This window comes from Anabrus simplex, chromosome 14, assembly GCF_040414725.1.
Source record: "Anabrus simplex isolate iqAnaSimp1 chromosome 14, ASM4041472v1, whole genome shotgun sequence".
Taxonomy (NCBI): domain Eukaryota; kingdom Metazoa; phylum Arthropoda; class Insecta; order Orthoptera; family Tettigoniidae; genus Anabrus; species Anabrus simplex.
In genome coordinates this window covers 95,450,974-95,465,737 of record NC_090278.1, presented here as the reverse complement: position 1 = coordinate 95,465,737, position 14,764 = coordinate 95,450,974, and the positions used below count along the sequence as shown (strand labels likewise).

The window sequence follows — 14,764 nt, the reverse complement described above, 5'->3', positions numbered from 1 at the left end:
CGATGCGCAGTCTATGCTGCTTACTACTGCAAGCTGTTGAACAAGGCGAGGGTTGCATACCACTGACAATACTGCAGCTCTAACTGTCTCCAAGCTACAGGAAATGAACTGGACTGCACTTGATCATCCTCCTTACAGCCCTGCGATTTCCATTTGTTCGGACCGCTTAAAGAAGCTCTAGGACGGCAACAATTTAAATCTGATGAGAGTGTGGAAGACTTCACTCGCAACTGGCTGATGAGATGACCCTGTTCTTTTTAAGATGAGGGCATAAAAAAGCTGCCCATACGCTGGGACATATACATTTTCAAAACAGTAAACTATGTGGAAAAATAAATTGTAATTGCCTTGTGTTTTTCAATAAATGAATTTAAATAAAAAAAATAACATCCCCTTTATGTTTGTTCCCCCCTCGTAGTAAGCGGGCGGGCAGACGATGGGCGTATGTTATTCAGCCACAGTGACGTAAACACAGGCTGTGATGGTCAATGCCAGGCGAAGGCCTGCTAGTCATATTCTATCACTGCGGCGATATTCGAGTTCGAAACTGCAGGACCAGTGGGAAGAACAGTTTTTGGCAGGCTGAATGCCATTACAAAGCAAAGCAAAGCAAAACATTCTCATTCTCATTCGTATGGTATGGTACTGTTGTGGGGGATGTTCAAATAAAAATAAAATGTTTGAAGATGAATTTTTAAATACTATTTTCAGAACTCACTAAACAGGGAAAGTCACAAAAGACTAATAACACTGTTGAACTGCGTGAAATCAAGCACAAAAAAAAGTTTAGAATTATGTATTATATTTTTCAGAATAAATCATGGCTTGCACACTTCAACCCTGCATCTACGTACAGTCGCTAAAAAAAAATGTGCATGGTGTTGTAAAAGTTCCTTCCTGATTCTCATCGTATTAAATCTATATAAAAATACCTCATGCGTCACGAATTTTAGCTATTACCACTTAGTACGATCACATTTTTCCTAGCCCTGGAAATGGTATTTGTTATCTCCCATGAAAGGAACGTGATTTCCAAATCGGGTAAGAAAGAGCCCTCGTCACAGTTGCGTGATAATGGGGAATGACCTTGAATTCCTGAACGTCACAGGATACGTTGCAACTTCAAGAATGTTCAGTTTTGCTTGCCAGCTAGCAGCGAGATTCCTGAACATCACAGCGAGTCTGTTTGTGCTTTTATTTCACATTCCATTCAGAAATTAGGAATTTATTTTGTGCTAAGTGGTACAGTGAAGGGTAGCGAATATTTGTCGCCTAATTGCCTACATCTGGGTGAGGAACATAATCGTGTGAAGTTCACTAGTGTGGTGTCTTGTGACACCCTGGTTATGGATTCGGAAAAAGTCGTGAAATTCTCTAATAATGAAGACAAAATTAAAACCTATCATAAAGTGGACTGGCGTCCGCATCTTTAAGCACGCAGAAGTGGCGTGAATGTTGAAACTCGCACCTTCAAGTTTCGACTCTATCATTTGAGTTCGTTGAATCGAAGATTTGTTTATAAGTTTCATTTCCGTATTGATAGATATTACTTTACAAAAAACAATATAAATATAAGTCACCACCTTATCAATACAAAATTTATTCACATTCAGCTAGTAAATATGGTCAAGACCGGTTTCGACCCCTAGGGGGTCATCTTCAGTTGACATGCATAAAAGATATATTTTACAAAAACATCACATATAATGATTAAAACTTAAATTAAATCGAACTGATCATAAATGTTGGTATGTATGTCTTGGTACATTTGAGCTATTGTATGTGTCAATCCTAAGTTTTCCAGCATACAGTGTCAAGGTAAGTAGTTAGCTAATATACATCATCCATGCATACGGCATCTACGGCGGAGAAGATGGACTTCGGTACGGCGGAGATGGCGGAAGAGGCAACCCATCCTTCTGGGGTGTACAGATGGAACCTACTGCCTAGTAGGACGAGGAAGGCATCCTCAAAGGCTAAGGGAGTAAACCCTGAAAGAAAATCCTCTTATGCGTTAGGCCTAGCAAGTCAGCAGGAAAGTACTGAGTATAGTTGCTTTCAATAAGAAAAAGAGCCTCGAAAAGAATATTATAAGATGTACAATATTATAGGTTAGGATCCACCTTTCAATACTCCGTAATAAGATGGTAAAAAGTAGTTACAACCTGTTTAATGGGACCGGTTTCAACACATTTTAAGTGTCATCATCAGCCAATTTGCGAAGATCTTAAAACAATTAGCATATTGAATACAGGCAAAAAATTAACATTGTATCATAACGTAGCAATTCAGTAAATGTTCAAAACACAATAATCACAGTCAAGAGAGTAAACAGAACATCACTATCTTGCGCCGAAAACAAATATAGCTGAAGTTCATAAGCAGGTCAAATATTCGCTTATGTAAAGTCGTTGCTAGGCAGGTCTTGTAGGCATTTGTTTCTCCGGCCGAAGAGCAAAAGGTGACGTGAATGAAGTCCTAGGAAAACAGTGTAGGATTTAATTTCGTCAAATTTCAAAGTGGATATATAGGTTTTTTAAAATAATTTAAAATGTTAAAAAAGAATAAAGCCAAATAAAAAATATATTTAAAAAAATAGGAAGAAATAATGAAAGAAATACGAGGTTCAACTCGAAACAACTTGCCGTAGTAATTGATAAAGAAATGATAAATAGAGAAAGGGGGACGTTAATTAGAGGGTGGTGATGGTGGTGGTGGTGGTGGTGGTGGTGGTGGTGGTGGTGGTGGTGGTTATTGTTATTAGAGGAAATACAATTGGGCAACAATCCTTAATATAATACTAATTCGAAGAAAAAAGAAAAAGAACCGACACTTCGAAAAATGAAGATATCGGTTAAAGGAAGACAAGGGCCACGAAGGGCGTGAAAATGAAAGACTCCCTAGCCCTCGCAAACCTAATAGCATCGGGGTCGGAAAAGAACAAGAATTGACCAAGGGAGGTCGGACAGGATAGATGAAAGTGAGGAGCCTGGCACAAGTAAGTGGAAGCAATGCCAGGACTCAGCTAAGGGCCCCGTGGTCGCCAACCCACGCTCTGAAGTTCAGAGCCCCTGGGGGATGGAGGATGGGAAGGAAAGAAAAAATGGAAGGGATCCGATACTTCGAAAAATGAAGATATCAGCCAAAGGAAGACAAGGGCCACGAAGGGCGTGAAAATGAAAGACTCCCTAGCCCTCGGAAAACTAATAGCGTCGGGGTCGGAAAGGAACAAGAGTTGACCAAGGGAGGTCGGACAGGATAGATGAAAGTGAGGAGCCTGGCACAAGTAAGTGGAAGCAATGCCAGGACTCAGCTAAGGGCCCCCGTGGTCGTCAACCTACGTTCCGAAGTTCAGAGCCCCTGGGGGATGGAGGGTGGGAAGGAAAGAAAAATGGAAGGGATCCGATACTTCGAAAAATGAAGATATCAGCCAAAAGAGACAAGGGCCAACGAAGGGCGTGAAAATGAAAGACTCCCTAGCCCTTCGGAAACCTAAAAGCGTCGGGGTCGGAAAGGAACAAGAGTTGACCAAGGGAGGTCGGACAGGATAGATGAAAGTGAGGAGCCTGGTACAAGTAAGTGGAAGCAATGCCAGGACTCAGCTAAGGACCCCCGTGGTCGCCAACCCACGTTCCGAAGTTCAGAACCTCTGGGGGATGGAGGGTGGGAAGGAAAGAAAAATGGAAGGGATCCGATACTTCGAAAAATGAAGATATCAGCCAAAAGAAGACAAGGGGCCACGAAGGGCGTGAAAATGAAAGACTCCCTAGCCCTCGGAAACCTAAAAGCGTCGGGGTCGGAAAGGAACAAGAGTTGACCAAGGGAGGTCGGACAGGATAGATGAAAGTGAGGAGCCTGGCACAAGTAAGTGGAAGCAATGCCAGGACTCGGCTAAGGGCCCCGTGGTCGCCAACCCACGCTCCGAAGTTCAGAGCCCCTTGGGTGAGAAGGGGGAGAACTGAGGAGGATCAAGGGGGGTGTTGCGGAAGGGGGAATTGGCATGAGAGGGTATTGTGTAAATTGTCCGACCTCCCTTGGTCAATTCTTGTTCTTTTCCGACCCCGATGCTATTAGGTTTGCGAGGGCTAGGGAGTCTTTCATTTTCACGCCCTTCGTGGCCCTTGTCTTCCTTTAACCGATATCTTCATTTTTCGAAGTGTCGGTTCTTTTTCTTTTTTCTTCGAATTAGTATTATATTAAGGATTGTTGCCCAATTGTATTTCCTCTAATAACAATAACCACCACCACCACCACCACCACCACCACCACCACCACCACCATCACCACCCTCTAATTAACGTCCCCCTTTCTCTATTTATCATTTCTTTATCAATTACTACGGCAAGTTGTTTCGAGTTGAACCTCGTATTTCTTTCATTATTTCTTCCTATTTTTTTAAATATATTTTTTATTTGGCTTTATTCTTTTTTAACGTTTTAAATTATTTTGAAAAACCTATATATCCACTTTGAAATTTGACGAAATTAAATCCTACACTGTTTTCCTAGGACTTCATTCACGTCACCTTTTGCTCTTCGGCCGGAGAAACAAATGCCTACAAGACCTGCCTAGCAACGACTTTACATAAGCGAATATTTGACCTGCTTATGAACTTCAGCTATATTTGTTTTCGGCGCAAGATAGTGATGTTCTGTTTACTCTCTTGACTGTGATTATTGTGTTTTGAACATTTACTGAATTGCTACGTTATGATACAATGTTAATTTTTTGCCTGTATTCAATATGCTAATTGTTTTAAGATCTTCGCAAATTGGCTGATGATGACACTTAAAATGTGTTGAAACCGGTCCCATTAAACAGGTTGTAACTACTTTTTACCATCTTATTACGGAGTATTGAAAGGTGGATCCTAACCTATAATATTGTACATCTTATTTCTCTATTCAATACGGAACAATAATGAAGTTTTTAACTTTAAAAAAAAAAAAAAGAATATTATAGACCGGACTGACACGTCCTCTCAGACAATTGTAAAGTATGATGACCGTAAGGCTGATGATATACAATGTTCTGAAAGGAAACCCCAAATAAAAAAGAGACCCAAATACCGAATTGGAACTATGAACATTCTATCATTAACTGGAAAGTTAGAAGAACTCCTAGACATGATGGATAGAAGAAAAATATCAATATTGGGATTAAGTGAGACCAAATGGAAAGGGATTGGAAGTAAGACACTTCGTGGAGGTTATAAATTATACTGGAGTGGACAGGAGAAGGTAGCGAAAAATGGTGTTGGATTCTTAATTAACGAAAGGACTGATGCTACAGCTGAAGTTATCTGCAAAAGTGATAGAATCATTAAAATGTCCATGAAACTGGAGAACACTAAGTACACCATCATACAAGTGTATGCCCCACAGACAGGCTGCAGTGAGGAAGACAAAGAGAAATTTCGGCAAGACCTGGAAGATACAGTTAATGAGGAAAATGTTATTATTATTGGAGATCTAAATGCGCAAGTTCGGGTAGACAGACTTGGGTACGAGAACATCATTGGTCCACATGGATTTGGACAAAGGAACCCAGAAGGAGAACAACTATTAGATCTGTGCAGAAGAAATGATCTTATAATCAAAAATACATTCTTCAAAAAAAAAGACAGTCACAGAATAACAAGGTACAGTTGGGATGGCCAGTATAGAACATTGACTGACAACGTAATCACAAATAAAGATGGTGGCAGGTACATCACAGATGTAAAGGTCATCCCTAGTGAAATCATGGACAGTGACCACAGATTGTTGGTAGTAGACTTCAAACATAAGACAAATGAAATGCAGAAACTTATTACGAAAAAACCAAGGATTAAAACTTGGAAGTTGCAAGAAGTCCAAATAAAGGAAGAATACAAACTAAGGATTCAACAGAGTTTGCCGAAGTGTGAAGTAACCAGCGTTAATGAAGAATGGAAGGCCTTCAAAGACACCTTTGTGGGATAAGCCAAAAACCTATGTGGAGTTACAAGTTCTATCAAAAGAAAAAAGGAGACACCATGGTGGAATGATAGAGTGAAAACAGCGGTGAAAGAAAGAAACCAAATAAAGAAGGCACTGGACAAGGAGAAACAAAAACAGGGACAAGAACGAAATGAACAAGAAATACAAAGACTTCAAGGAGTATACAGGAACAAGAAACTTGCTGTAAAGAACATTGTAAGGGAAGAAAAAGAGAAGAAATGGAATGAGTTTGCAGACAAACTGGAAGAGGACAGTAGAGGAAATATGAAATTGCTATACAGAGTAGTGAAAAACAAGCGAAGGGATCAAGAGACCATAAAAGCAATAGAACATGATGATGGAACTCTGGCACAAGAAGAGGGAGAAATTAAACAAGAACTCAAGATCTATTTCGAAAAGCTGCTGAATGGAGATACAGAAAACATAACAACGGATAGAGGAGAGCCAAGTCGAGGAATCACAACTGAACCACCAATTACATGGCTTGAGGTTGAAAATGCGCTCAAGAGCATGAAGAAAGGAAAGGCAATGGGCGTAGATGAACTAAGTGCAGATATGCCGAAAGCAGCGGGAGTTCCAGGAATCCAATGGCTCTATAGACTGCTCAGCAAGATATGGGAGGAAAATACTATTCCTGAGGACTGAAAGATGGGCATCATTGTACCTCTGTTCAAGAAAGGAAGCCGACGAAAATGTACTAATTACCGTGGTATCACACTACTGTCTCATGTCCTGAAAATATTGCAAATAATAGAGACCAGAATCAGAGATATCGTTGAACCAATTTTGGAAGAAGAGCAGTATGGTTTCAGACCAGGAAGGTCAACTACAGACCTTATATTTGCAATTAGGATGCTAATGGAAAAATACTGGGAGAAGAACAAGCCTTTATTCCTAATATTTTTGGACATTGAGAAAGCATACGATAGTGTACCAAGGGAAAGAATTTGGCAATGCATTAAAGAACTTCAAGTGCGAGATAGCCTCATAGACAAAGTGAAAATGTTGTATAGTGGGAACAGAAGCTGTATTCAAGTAGGATGTGGTTTGTCGGACTGGTCTGAAACAAAGAGAGGAGTGCAGCAGGGCAGCTCATTGTCACCACTTCTATTTATCATTGTAATGGATGTAGTAATGAAATCTATTAAAAGGAAAGAACATGGAGATATCAAAGCCTTCACATTTGCAGATGATGTTGCGATCTGGAGTGACTCAGAAGATGAATTGGGAGAGAGAATACAAAGCTGGAACGAGAAGTTTAAGAAATATGGTTTAAACATCAGCAAGACCAAGACGGTGGTGATGAAAGTGTATGGGGAAGGAGCAGAACCAATAGTCATGTTAAATAAAGTTCAACTGGACAGCGTTCCAGTTTTCAAATACTTGGGTAGCGTTATATCAAATGACAACCTAGCAAAACATGAGGTGAACAATCGAATCAATAAGGCAACACAATTCTACCACCAGGTAAGACACCTGCTGTGGGATGAGCAAATACCCATGAAAACAAAAATGACATTGTACAAGTCCTATTATACACCAATTCTTACATACAGTCTCGAAACCACAACACTGACCAATAGAGATAATTCCAAACTTCAAGCAGCTGAAATGAAATTCCTACGCACTATGATCCAGAAAACCAGGAAAGACAAGATTAGGAATGAGAAAATTAGAGAAGAAGTAGGAATAGACAATTCTCTCCTAAATAAGATTCAGATATCAAGACTGAAGTGGTTTGGTCACATGAAGAGGATGCCAGTAAACAGAACTGCAAGGAAGGAATTTGACAGAAAGGTAGAAGGAAGACGACCCGTGGGAAGGCCACGAAGGAAATGGATAGATTTAGTTAAGAACGATGTAATGCTGAGAGGTCATGATTGGGACAAGTTGGTGGAGGAAGAATGGTACAAGGACAGGATGAGATGGAGGAGGCTCATATACCACACCCGGGAAACTGGAGATGGTTTAGGATGATGATGATGAATGAATGTATAACGATGTCATTATCCTCTTTTATAAGATGATGTTGAATTATGTCATTTTAGGATTTTTGCGTTAGCACTTGTTGTCCAATATCAATATATTGGTTATAAATTAGCATTCTGTCTTGTTTTAATACCAAGTAGCGAATATTAAAGATTATAGGATATAAACTTCATGGTTTTGAACCGTATTGAATCGTGATCACAATAATAATCATTAAATTAATGTTGTATGGTCCACCTTGTTCAATACTATATTATGCAATATTACCTAGTTGAGTAATGTAATTCAATAATATAACATTGAACAAGATGGCCCATACAACATTAATTTAATGATTATTATTGTATTTAAGATTAACTTAAATATTATATTTAAGTCGCCCACCTATTCCATTGCATCTAGTCCATGTTTCGTCACCTAAGGGACATCATCAGCTAGAATAAACTACAATACAAAACTTACATTATTAAATCGGAAACACTTTTGTATGCTAAGACATTTAAAATAAAATATTGGCAAACTTTGTTAAAGTAGCAAGTTGCATAATCAATAAAATTGGTTGAATTGTGCATTAAACTCTTGATGATAAAGTTTGTTGGAACTAACACTTGTATTCATAAAATGATCGTTGTTGTGAATAAAAACCTTTGATTTAAAATATTTCTTGATAAAAGATCCTTAAGATCTTTGACAAACATTCCTTAATATGATGATAATGATGCTTGTTGTTTAAACGGGTGTGACATGGAGGTATTTAAGAATGAACGCTTCAGGATTTCTAGTCAACACAGGGTCGAAGCAGTAAAGTTATTTGTAGAACAGAATAACGTTCTATTTCCTTGTTATTGGCCACGATGCGTGGAGGAGGACTATCTGATGTTATTTTAGCTTCTCAATCTGACTTAATTATTCAGCTGAAGGCGGCTTAATTAGAGTCGAAATATGTTCCATTATTAAATGTCGTATGTACTGCACTGAACTGGTGGATTGAGCTTTTGTGATTTCTTTAGAAGAAACTTTTGCCTAACTTCAGTGTAAGTCAATATGGATCAAATCATGAAGTTAATTAAGGTCAGCTTAATCGATACTCGTGATGAGTTACAATTGGTCAGTACATGTTTCGGCTTGTTTCAATAGTGGTTGTGGTGACTCATACAGGGTGCGCCTACCATGGTAAAGAGCAAACATCCTGGAGAGGCCGAGGAGAGAGCAGACGGCGAGGAACGCCACCATGATGGGAGTCGTGTGGTTCAGGTAGTGAGAGCCGCGCTCCGCGTCTGTCACGAAGAACCGGAACCACAACTTCTGGATGCAGTCCACCGTGATAGCACCACACAAGCAGATCATGGGGTACACGGGGAACAGGAACCTCTCCTCCTGAAACATGGTGGTGGTTGTTGTTCATTAAGACTCGCAGTGAAGTTTGTGCCTCACTCCCACCTTTCAGCGTGTTCTCTATCCATTATTATAGTAGTGTCACCTGTCTGTGGTGAAAAGTTTTGCCTAAATTTGTCATTTTAAAAAAATGTTATTTTGGTATAGCCTATTTTTCGCTATTTTCATTTGACTTCCTCGAAAATTTTGCTAAATTTATTTCCACGTTTCAGCAATGAAAGCGGAATCTGAAAGATAGTTGATAGCATATTTTCAGGGAAACATGAGAGTTATGATTCTGCTGAAAATACATATTACATACGGTGTGAAGCAAAACTCCACGACAAACTTTTAGAGGTTGTTCAGGGATACATTCGAGGACCTTCATTACTCAAATATTCTGTATCTCAAAATAACTTATATGTCCCGACCGTTTGTTCTGTTCTTGACGTGTATTTATTTCTCTATTACTCAAAATTCGGTAACATGAAGCAAACATTTCCTCCCTTGAAGCAAAAGATACTCTGCAACTCAAATTTTGTGCAACATTAACTGTGCAATACGCCATTTGTGGTTTGTGAGGAACAGTTAACATTAAAGAAAGGTTCACAGTGATGCTGGGAGCTAACATGACGGGAACCGAAAAACTAAAATTTCTAGTGATTTCTCGGGTGTGAATTAATTACCGGTCACGTACGAAAGCAACTCTCGAAGTCGCGGACGACAAACTACATTTACAAATCTCGGCTGCCTAGTATTGACGAGAAGTTTCAACGTGAAGGGAGGAAAGGTTAACCGTAACAAACAGAAGAGACTAAGGGGTTTTTTTTTTCCAAAGGTGTTAACAGAGATATGTTTTCTTGTTCCACTACTGTATGTACTGTATCCTGTCTTCTAAAAAGTTACTACAATAAGGGCCAATAAGGGCCGCTTCACACTAGGCGACAGGAATCGGCTACAGAGTAGCTCAGGTGAATTCCGTGTCGCCGAGCGGTAGCCAGCCGTGCTAGTTAGCTGCCTTTCCCGACCTAGTGCCAGTTTTTATAACGAGTTCTCAGGCAGAGGAGTGTCTCTTGGTGCTCTTATTATTGTCGAAAAGAAAGAATGAAAGCTTTGCAGGTTTCATTCACAATCTATGATGAAAGATCGTTTGGAAAAAGGACTTTTCTATAAACTATCCCATGATTTATGTGATAATCACATAAAGTTTTGTTATAGTTACCGCTACTTCACTTTTCTCTGTAGACTACTGAGAAGACGGTACTATAGTTGCTCGTACAGCCTCATTTTGAAATTGTTGCTTGATTCCCTTCAACCTTCATTTTAAAAGTAAATTCACGAACGCTCGCAAGAAGGTGCCTTAAATACTGTTCTCTCCACAACTTAATTAATAATAATAAATTTCCTGCCTGCCCTTGTATTGGCAAAATCTTCTCCCCTATTTTTCTATTCTGCCTGACTTTTTCCCAATCAATTGAGGTCGGCATCTGACCCAGTTTTACGGAGCGATGTATTTACTATTGCGTCCCCGAGGCAGTGGCATTAACCATACGAGATTAAAATGCCCAACCGAGCAAACGGCTGAGCGGTTTGAGCCATGGAGCTATCATATTACATTCGGGAGATAGTGAATTTGAACTCCACAAAAGGCACTCCAGAAGAAGATTTTCCGTGGTTTCTCATTTTCACACCAGCCAAGTTCTGGGGCTGTACTTTAATTAAGGGTACAGTCGCTTCCTTCCCACTCGTATCCCTTCCTTGTACCCTCGACACCATTAAACATATGTGCCGGTGCTTCCTAAAGCAAATTGTAAAAAAAAAAAAAAAAAAATCCCCGACTCGTTTGGGAATCGAACCCAGGACCCTCTGTGCTGAGCATACAGCCAAACAAGTTGGACAGAAAAATCTCAATTATATTGAACATTTAATAAAAGTGTTGTCGCTTATATTTGTAATATTTTAATTACAAAGCTTGTTCCTTTCCGGGCATGTTCTTTCTTTAAAAACTGTGTCATTACTTCATAGTATCCATTTCTCTTCTCAACTTCATTACTATAGCCAGTTCATGTTAGTTTAAGTTCCAGATGGACGCTGCTCAGTTTATATAAGTAAATCATTCGTACTGAATGTAATATATTTATTTAGTACAGTTTGTAATATTCTGAAACGGAAGGCGCAATGGGAAGGAACTTGAAATGCACATAACACTGAAGGGTGTTTTGAATGGAACGCAAAGAGGACGAGTAGCTGGACTACACAGTCGCCTAATGTGAAGGCTCCAATGCAAAACAATGGTTCACCAGCTGTCGCCAGGCGGGGTTGCGGAATCTGCCTCGGTGACCGGTAGCGAGAATGAGCTACTGCAAGGACGGTTGCCGGGCTTCTTTCTGTAGCTCGGCTACTGAGTTGCCCAGTGTGAAGGGCTCCATTTAAAACAATGTTTCACAAGCATGGGCGGCTGGTTGCCGATTCCTGTTGCCGATTCCAGTCGCCTAGTGTGAAGCGGCCGTAAGGGTTATAACTAAAGTGATGCCATAAAATGGAGTTTGTCTGTATATTTTTAAGTAGTTAAAAATAATGTATTCAGTGTAAGCCCGTAGATAGATGTGAATCAATTATGTGCTATACATGCTAAAAAACGGTATTCTTTATATCTCAAAATAAAATTTAGCTTCCGCGGTGATTCAAGATATCGAGGTTCCACTGTATATTGAGACCCATGGTCTACGGTGGCTCATTACAGAGTAATTGCATTTCGTTTGCTTTGTTGCTCTAGTTAGCTCTGTACCTGTATTGCAATGAAAATAATAAATACTAGTTCTTGAAGGAAAAATGAAAGTGATGATGTTTGCAGGAACAGTTAGATGAGGTGGAACAAAATGGAATGAAATTTAATGCCAAAAAGAGCGAGATAGTGATCACAACTAGAAAGAAGGAGAGACGTATGACAGGAGAGCAGCTTAGGAAGGTAGAGAGTTTGAAATACCTGGGAAGTATCATAGAGGAAAGTGAAAGAAATGATAAGGAAATAATCAAGCGTGGAAGACAAGCAGGAGAATTGCTGAAAAGTGTCGGAAGCCTGGTTTGGAGCAAGGACGTCACTCAGAGAAGCAAAAGAGTGATATACAGGATGTACTATGTATGCAGCAGAAACTTGGGTAATGAGGCAGAGAGCTGTGACTAGGATACAAGCAAGTGAAATGTAATTTCTGAGAAGCAGGGTAGGAGTGACAAGAATGGATAAGATGAGAGACGAGAAGGTTAGAGATACAGTAAAAGGAGAGCCGCTACAGAAGCATCTAGACCTAGATGTTATGGACAATGAAGAGAATGACAGACGAGAGGATACTCGGGAGAATGCATGAAATGGAGATAACAGAAAAACAACTAAGAGAGAGACAGGTTGATAAAGGGAGTGGAAGTGCGTGTACAGACAGCAGGAGACAACTGGGCAAGAGTGACGAGGGAGAAGTGGTGGGAAGACAAGAGGAGATGGTGGTTATGCTCCAAGCAGACTTGGGAAACAGCTGGAAAGTGCATGTGGTGATGATGAGTTACAAACACCGGAGTGCCAGAATGTTGTCCCACAGGAGCTCTTTTACTGACACGACGCTGACGTATTTGAGCACCTTCAAAACTATCAGAAATAGTTAGTGGCACGTAAAAAGAATAACATTTTAAAAAATATTATTAAAATGGAATGACACGTTTCGTTCTCAAAAGAACATCATCAGGTTTTATCAAATCACACTCTAATATTTATAAATGCATAAACATTTATGTTTATTTCTATTTAAATGCTAGGCACTTGAAATGAGGAACTTATCTTAATGAAGTCCTCTTTTCTCTCCACTCTAGCATTTTGCTATTACAGCGGCAATAAATAAAAGCGAGGGAATAGCATCTCACCTTGTGCGGCTGTGTGAAGAAGACGGCAAACCAGATGTAAAGCGGTGCGATGGACAGGTAGTAAGGCAGACATCCTGCGTTGCGAGGCTTGGACGGGACGAGCCAGCTCACAATCAGCTGCAAACACACAGTACAGCTTTCAACTGTCGAGAAGGGAATTCTGACAAACAACAGGTGGGACAAGTAAGGCTGCCTTCACACGTACCAAACGGTGGTTCAGCTGTGGTTACAATCGACCACTCTTAACCACAATTATGTGGTTCTTCACAGTTATCTGTATCGAATACAAACTTTCCATCCACTTTACACTCCTAAGTATACACTACTATAAACTGTGGATTTTCTTACGTCAACGAAGAGTTTATTGGATCCATCCTAAAATGGAAAACAGGAGCTTTTGCCTTTTCCATTCGGTTGCTATAAGGTGGTGGTGGTGATTATTGCTTTAAGAGGAAGTATAACTGAGCAATCTTCTATATAACACTAATCAGAGAGTGAAATGGAAGGGATCCGACACTTCGAAAAATGAAGGTATCGGCCAAAGAAAGGCAAGGGACACAAAGTGTGCAAAAATGACAGAATCCTTAGGCCTCACAACCCTACAGCATTGGGGTCACAAAACAAAAAGAGTCGACCAAGAGAGGTCGGATATAAAGAATGAAAGTGAGGAGGCTGACACAAGTAAGTGGAAGCAATGGCAGGACTTGGCTAAGGCCCCCGTGGTTGTCAAGCCAAGCTCTAAAGATCAGAGCCGCTGGGGCCGCTTTTAGTCGCCTCTTACGACAGGCAGGGGATACCATAAGTGTAATTCTACCGCCCCTATCTACAAATCTCTGGTAAGTTGCGTACCTCATCAATAAAGAACTCCATGCCAAAGTTACCACTTTCATTCGCAATTTTGCAGTAGCACTAGAGCAGAAATACATATCACCGGCTGGTAATGAAGTGAGCTGGTGTGTGCAAGGTTTGCAGTGAATTGTGTTCAAGCAATGCCAGCAATGTTTTTTTGGGCAATATCGTCCACAGTGGTTGAAGGCAGTGTAAGATAAGCAGAAGAAAGAGCAGTGACATAACAAACAGTCCTTTCCGTGGAGGATACACGTCCCTAAGGCAGCAGGATAGCAATTCAGTGCAGGGACCCTGCTTGCTGATATGACATTTTATGTAGTAGTTATCTTTCAACTCGCACAATGGCATTATCTGCACAAGTGCCATGATGAAAAAACACAGCCAGCTTTCATGCTGCAGTATCATGAAAGTCACTATTTTGTTTTATTAGCTTCCTAAAAATTCTCAAGACTGCCAAAGGGACAAAGCATAAAAAAGTCAAATAATACTGTTAGACAACTGGTGATAAAATACAGGAAGATAATAGGCGGGATTAAGAATAATAGGACATTGTTAGATAGCATATAACTGATTTCGTAAAATCGTGATAGATCCCTTAACTGCCAAGATTGCAATTTCTTTCATCATATTATTCGGAATGTCTAGCATTTTGAAGATATTTA

General features: G+C 40.0%; 1 protein-coding gene across 1 annotated transcript in view; it reads right to left on the bottom strand.

Moving 5' to 3' along the window:
- Positions 1–14,764, bottom strand: part of Alg9 (alpha-1,2-mannosyltransferase Alg9) — a 121,884-nt gene that overhangs the window by 40,319 nt on the left and 66,801 nt on the right. The window contains exons 8-9 of the mRNA XM_068230367.1: positions 13,254–13,370; positions 9,140–9,347 (exon numbers count right to left, since the gene is read on the bottom strand). Of these exons, the coding sequence (XP_068086468.1) occupies positions 9,140–9,347; positions 13,254–13,370 (325 nt within the window). The remainder of the gene's footprint in view (positions 1–9,139; positions 9,348–13,253; positions 13,371–14,764) is intronic.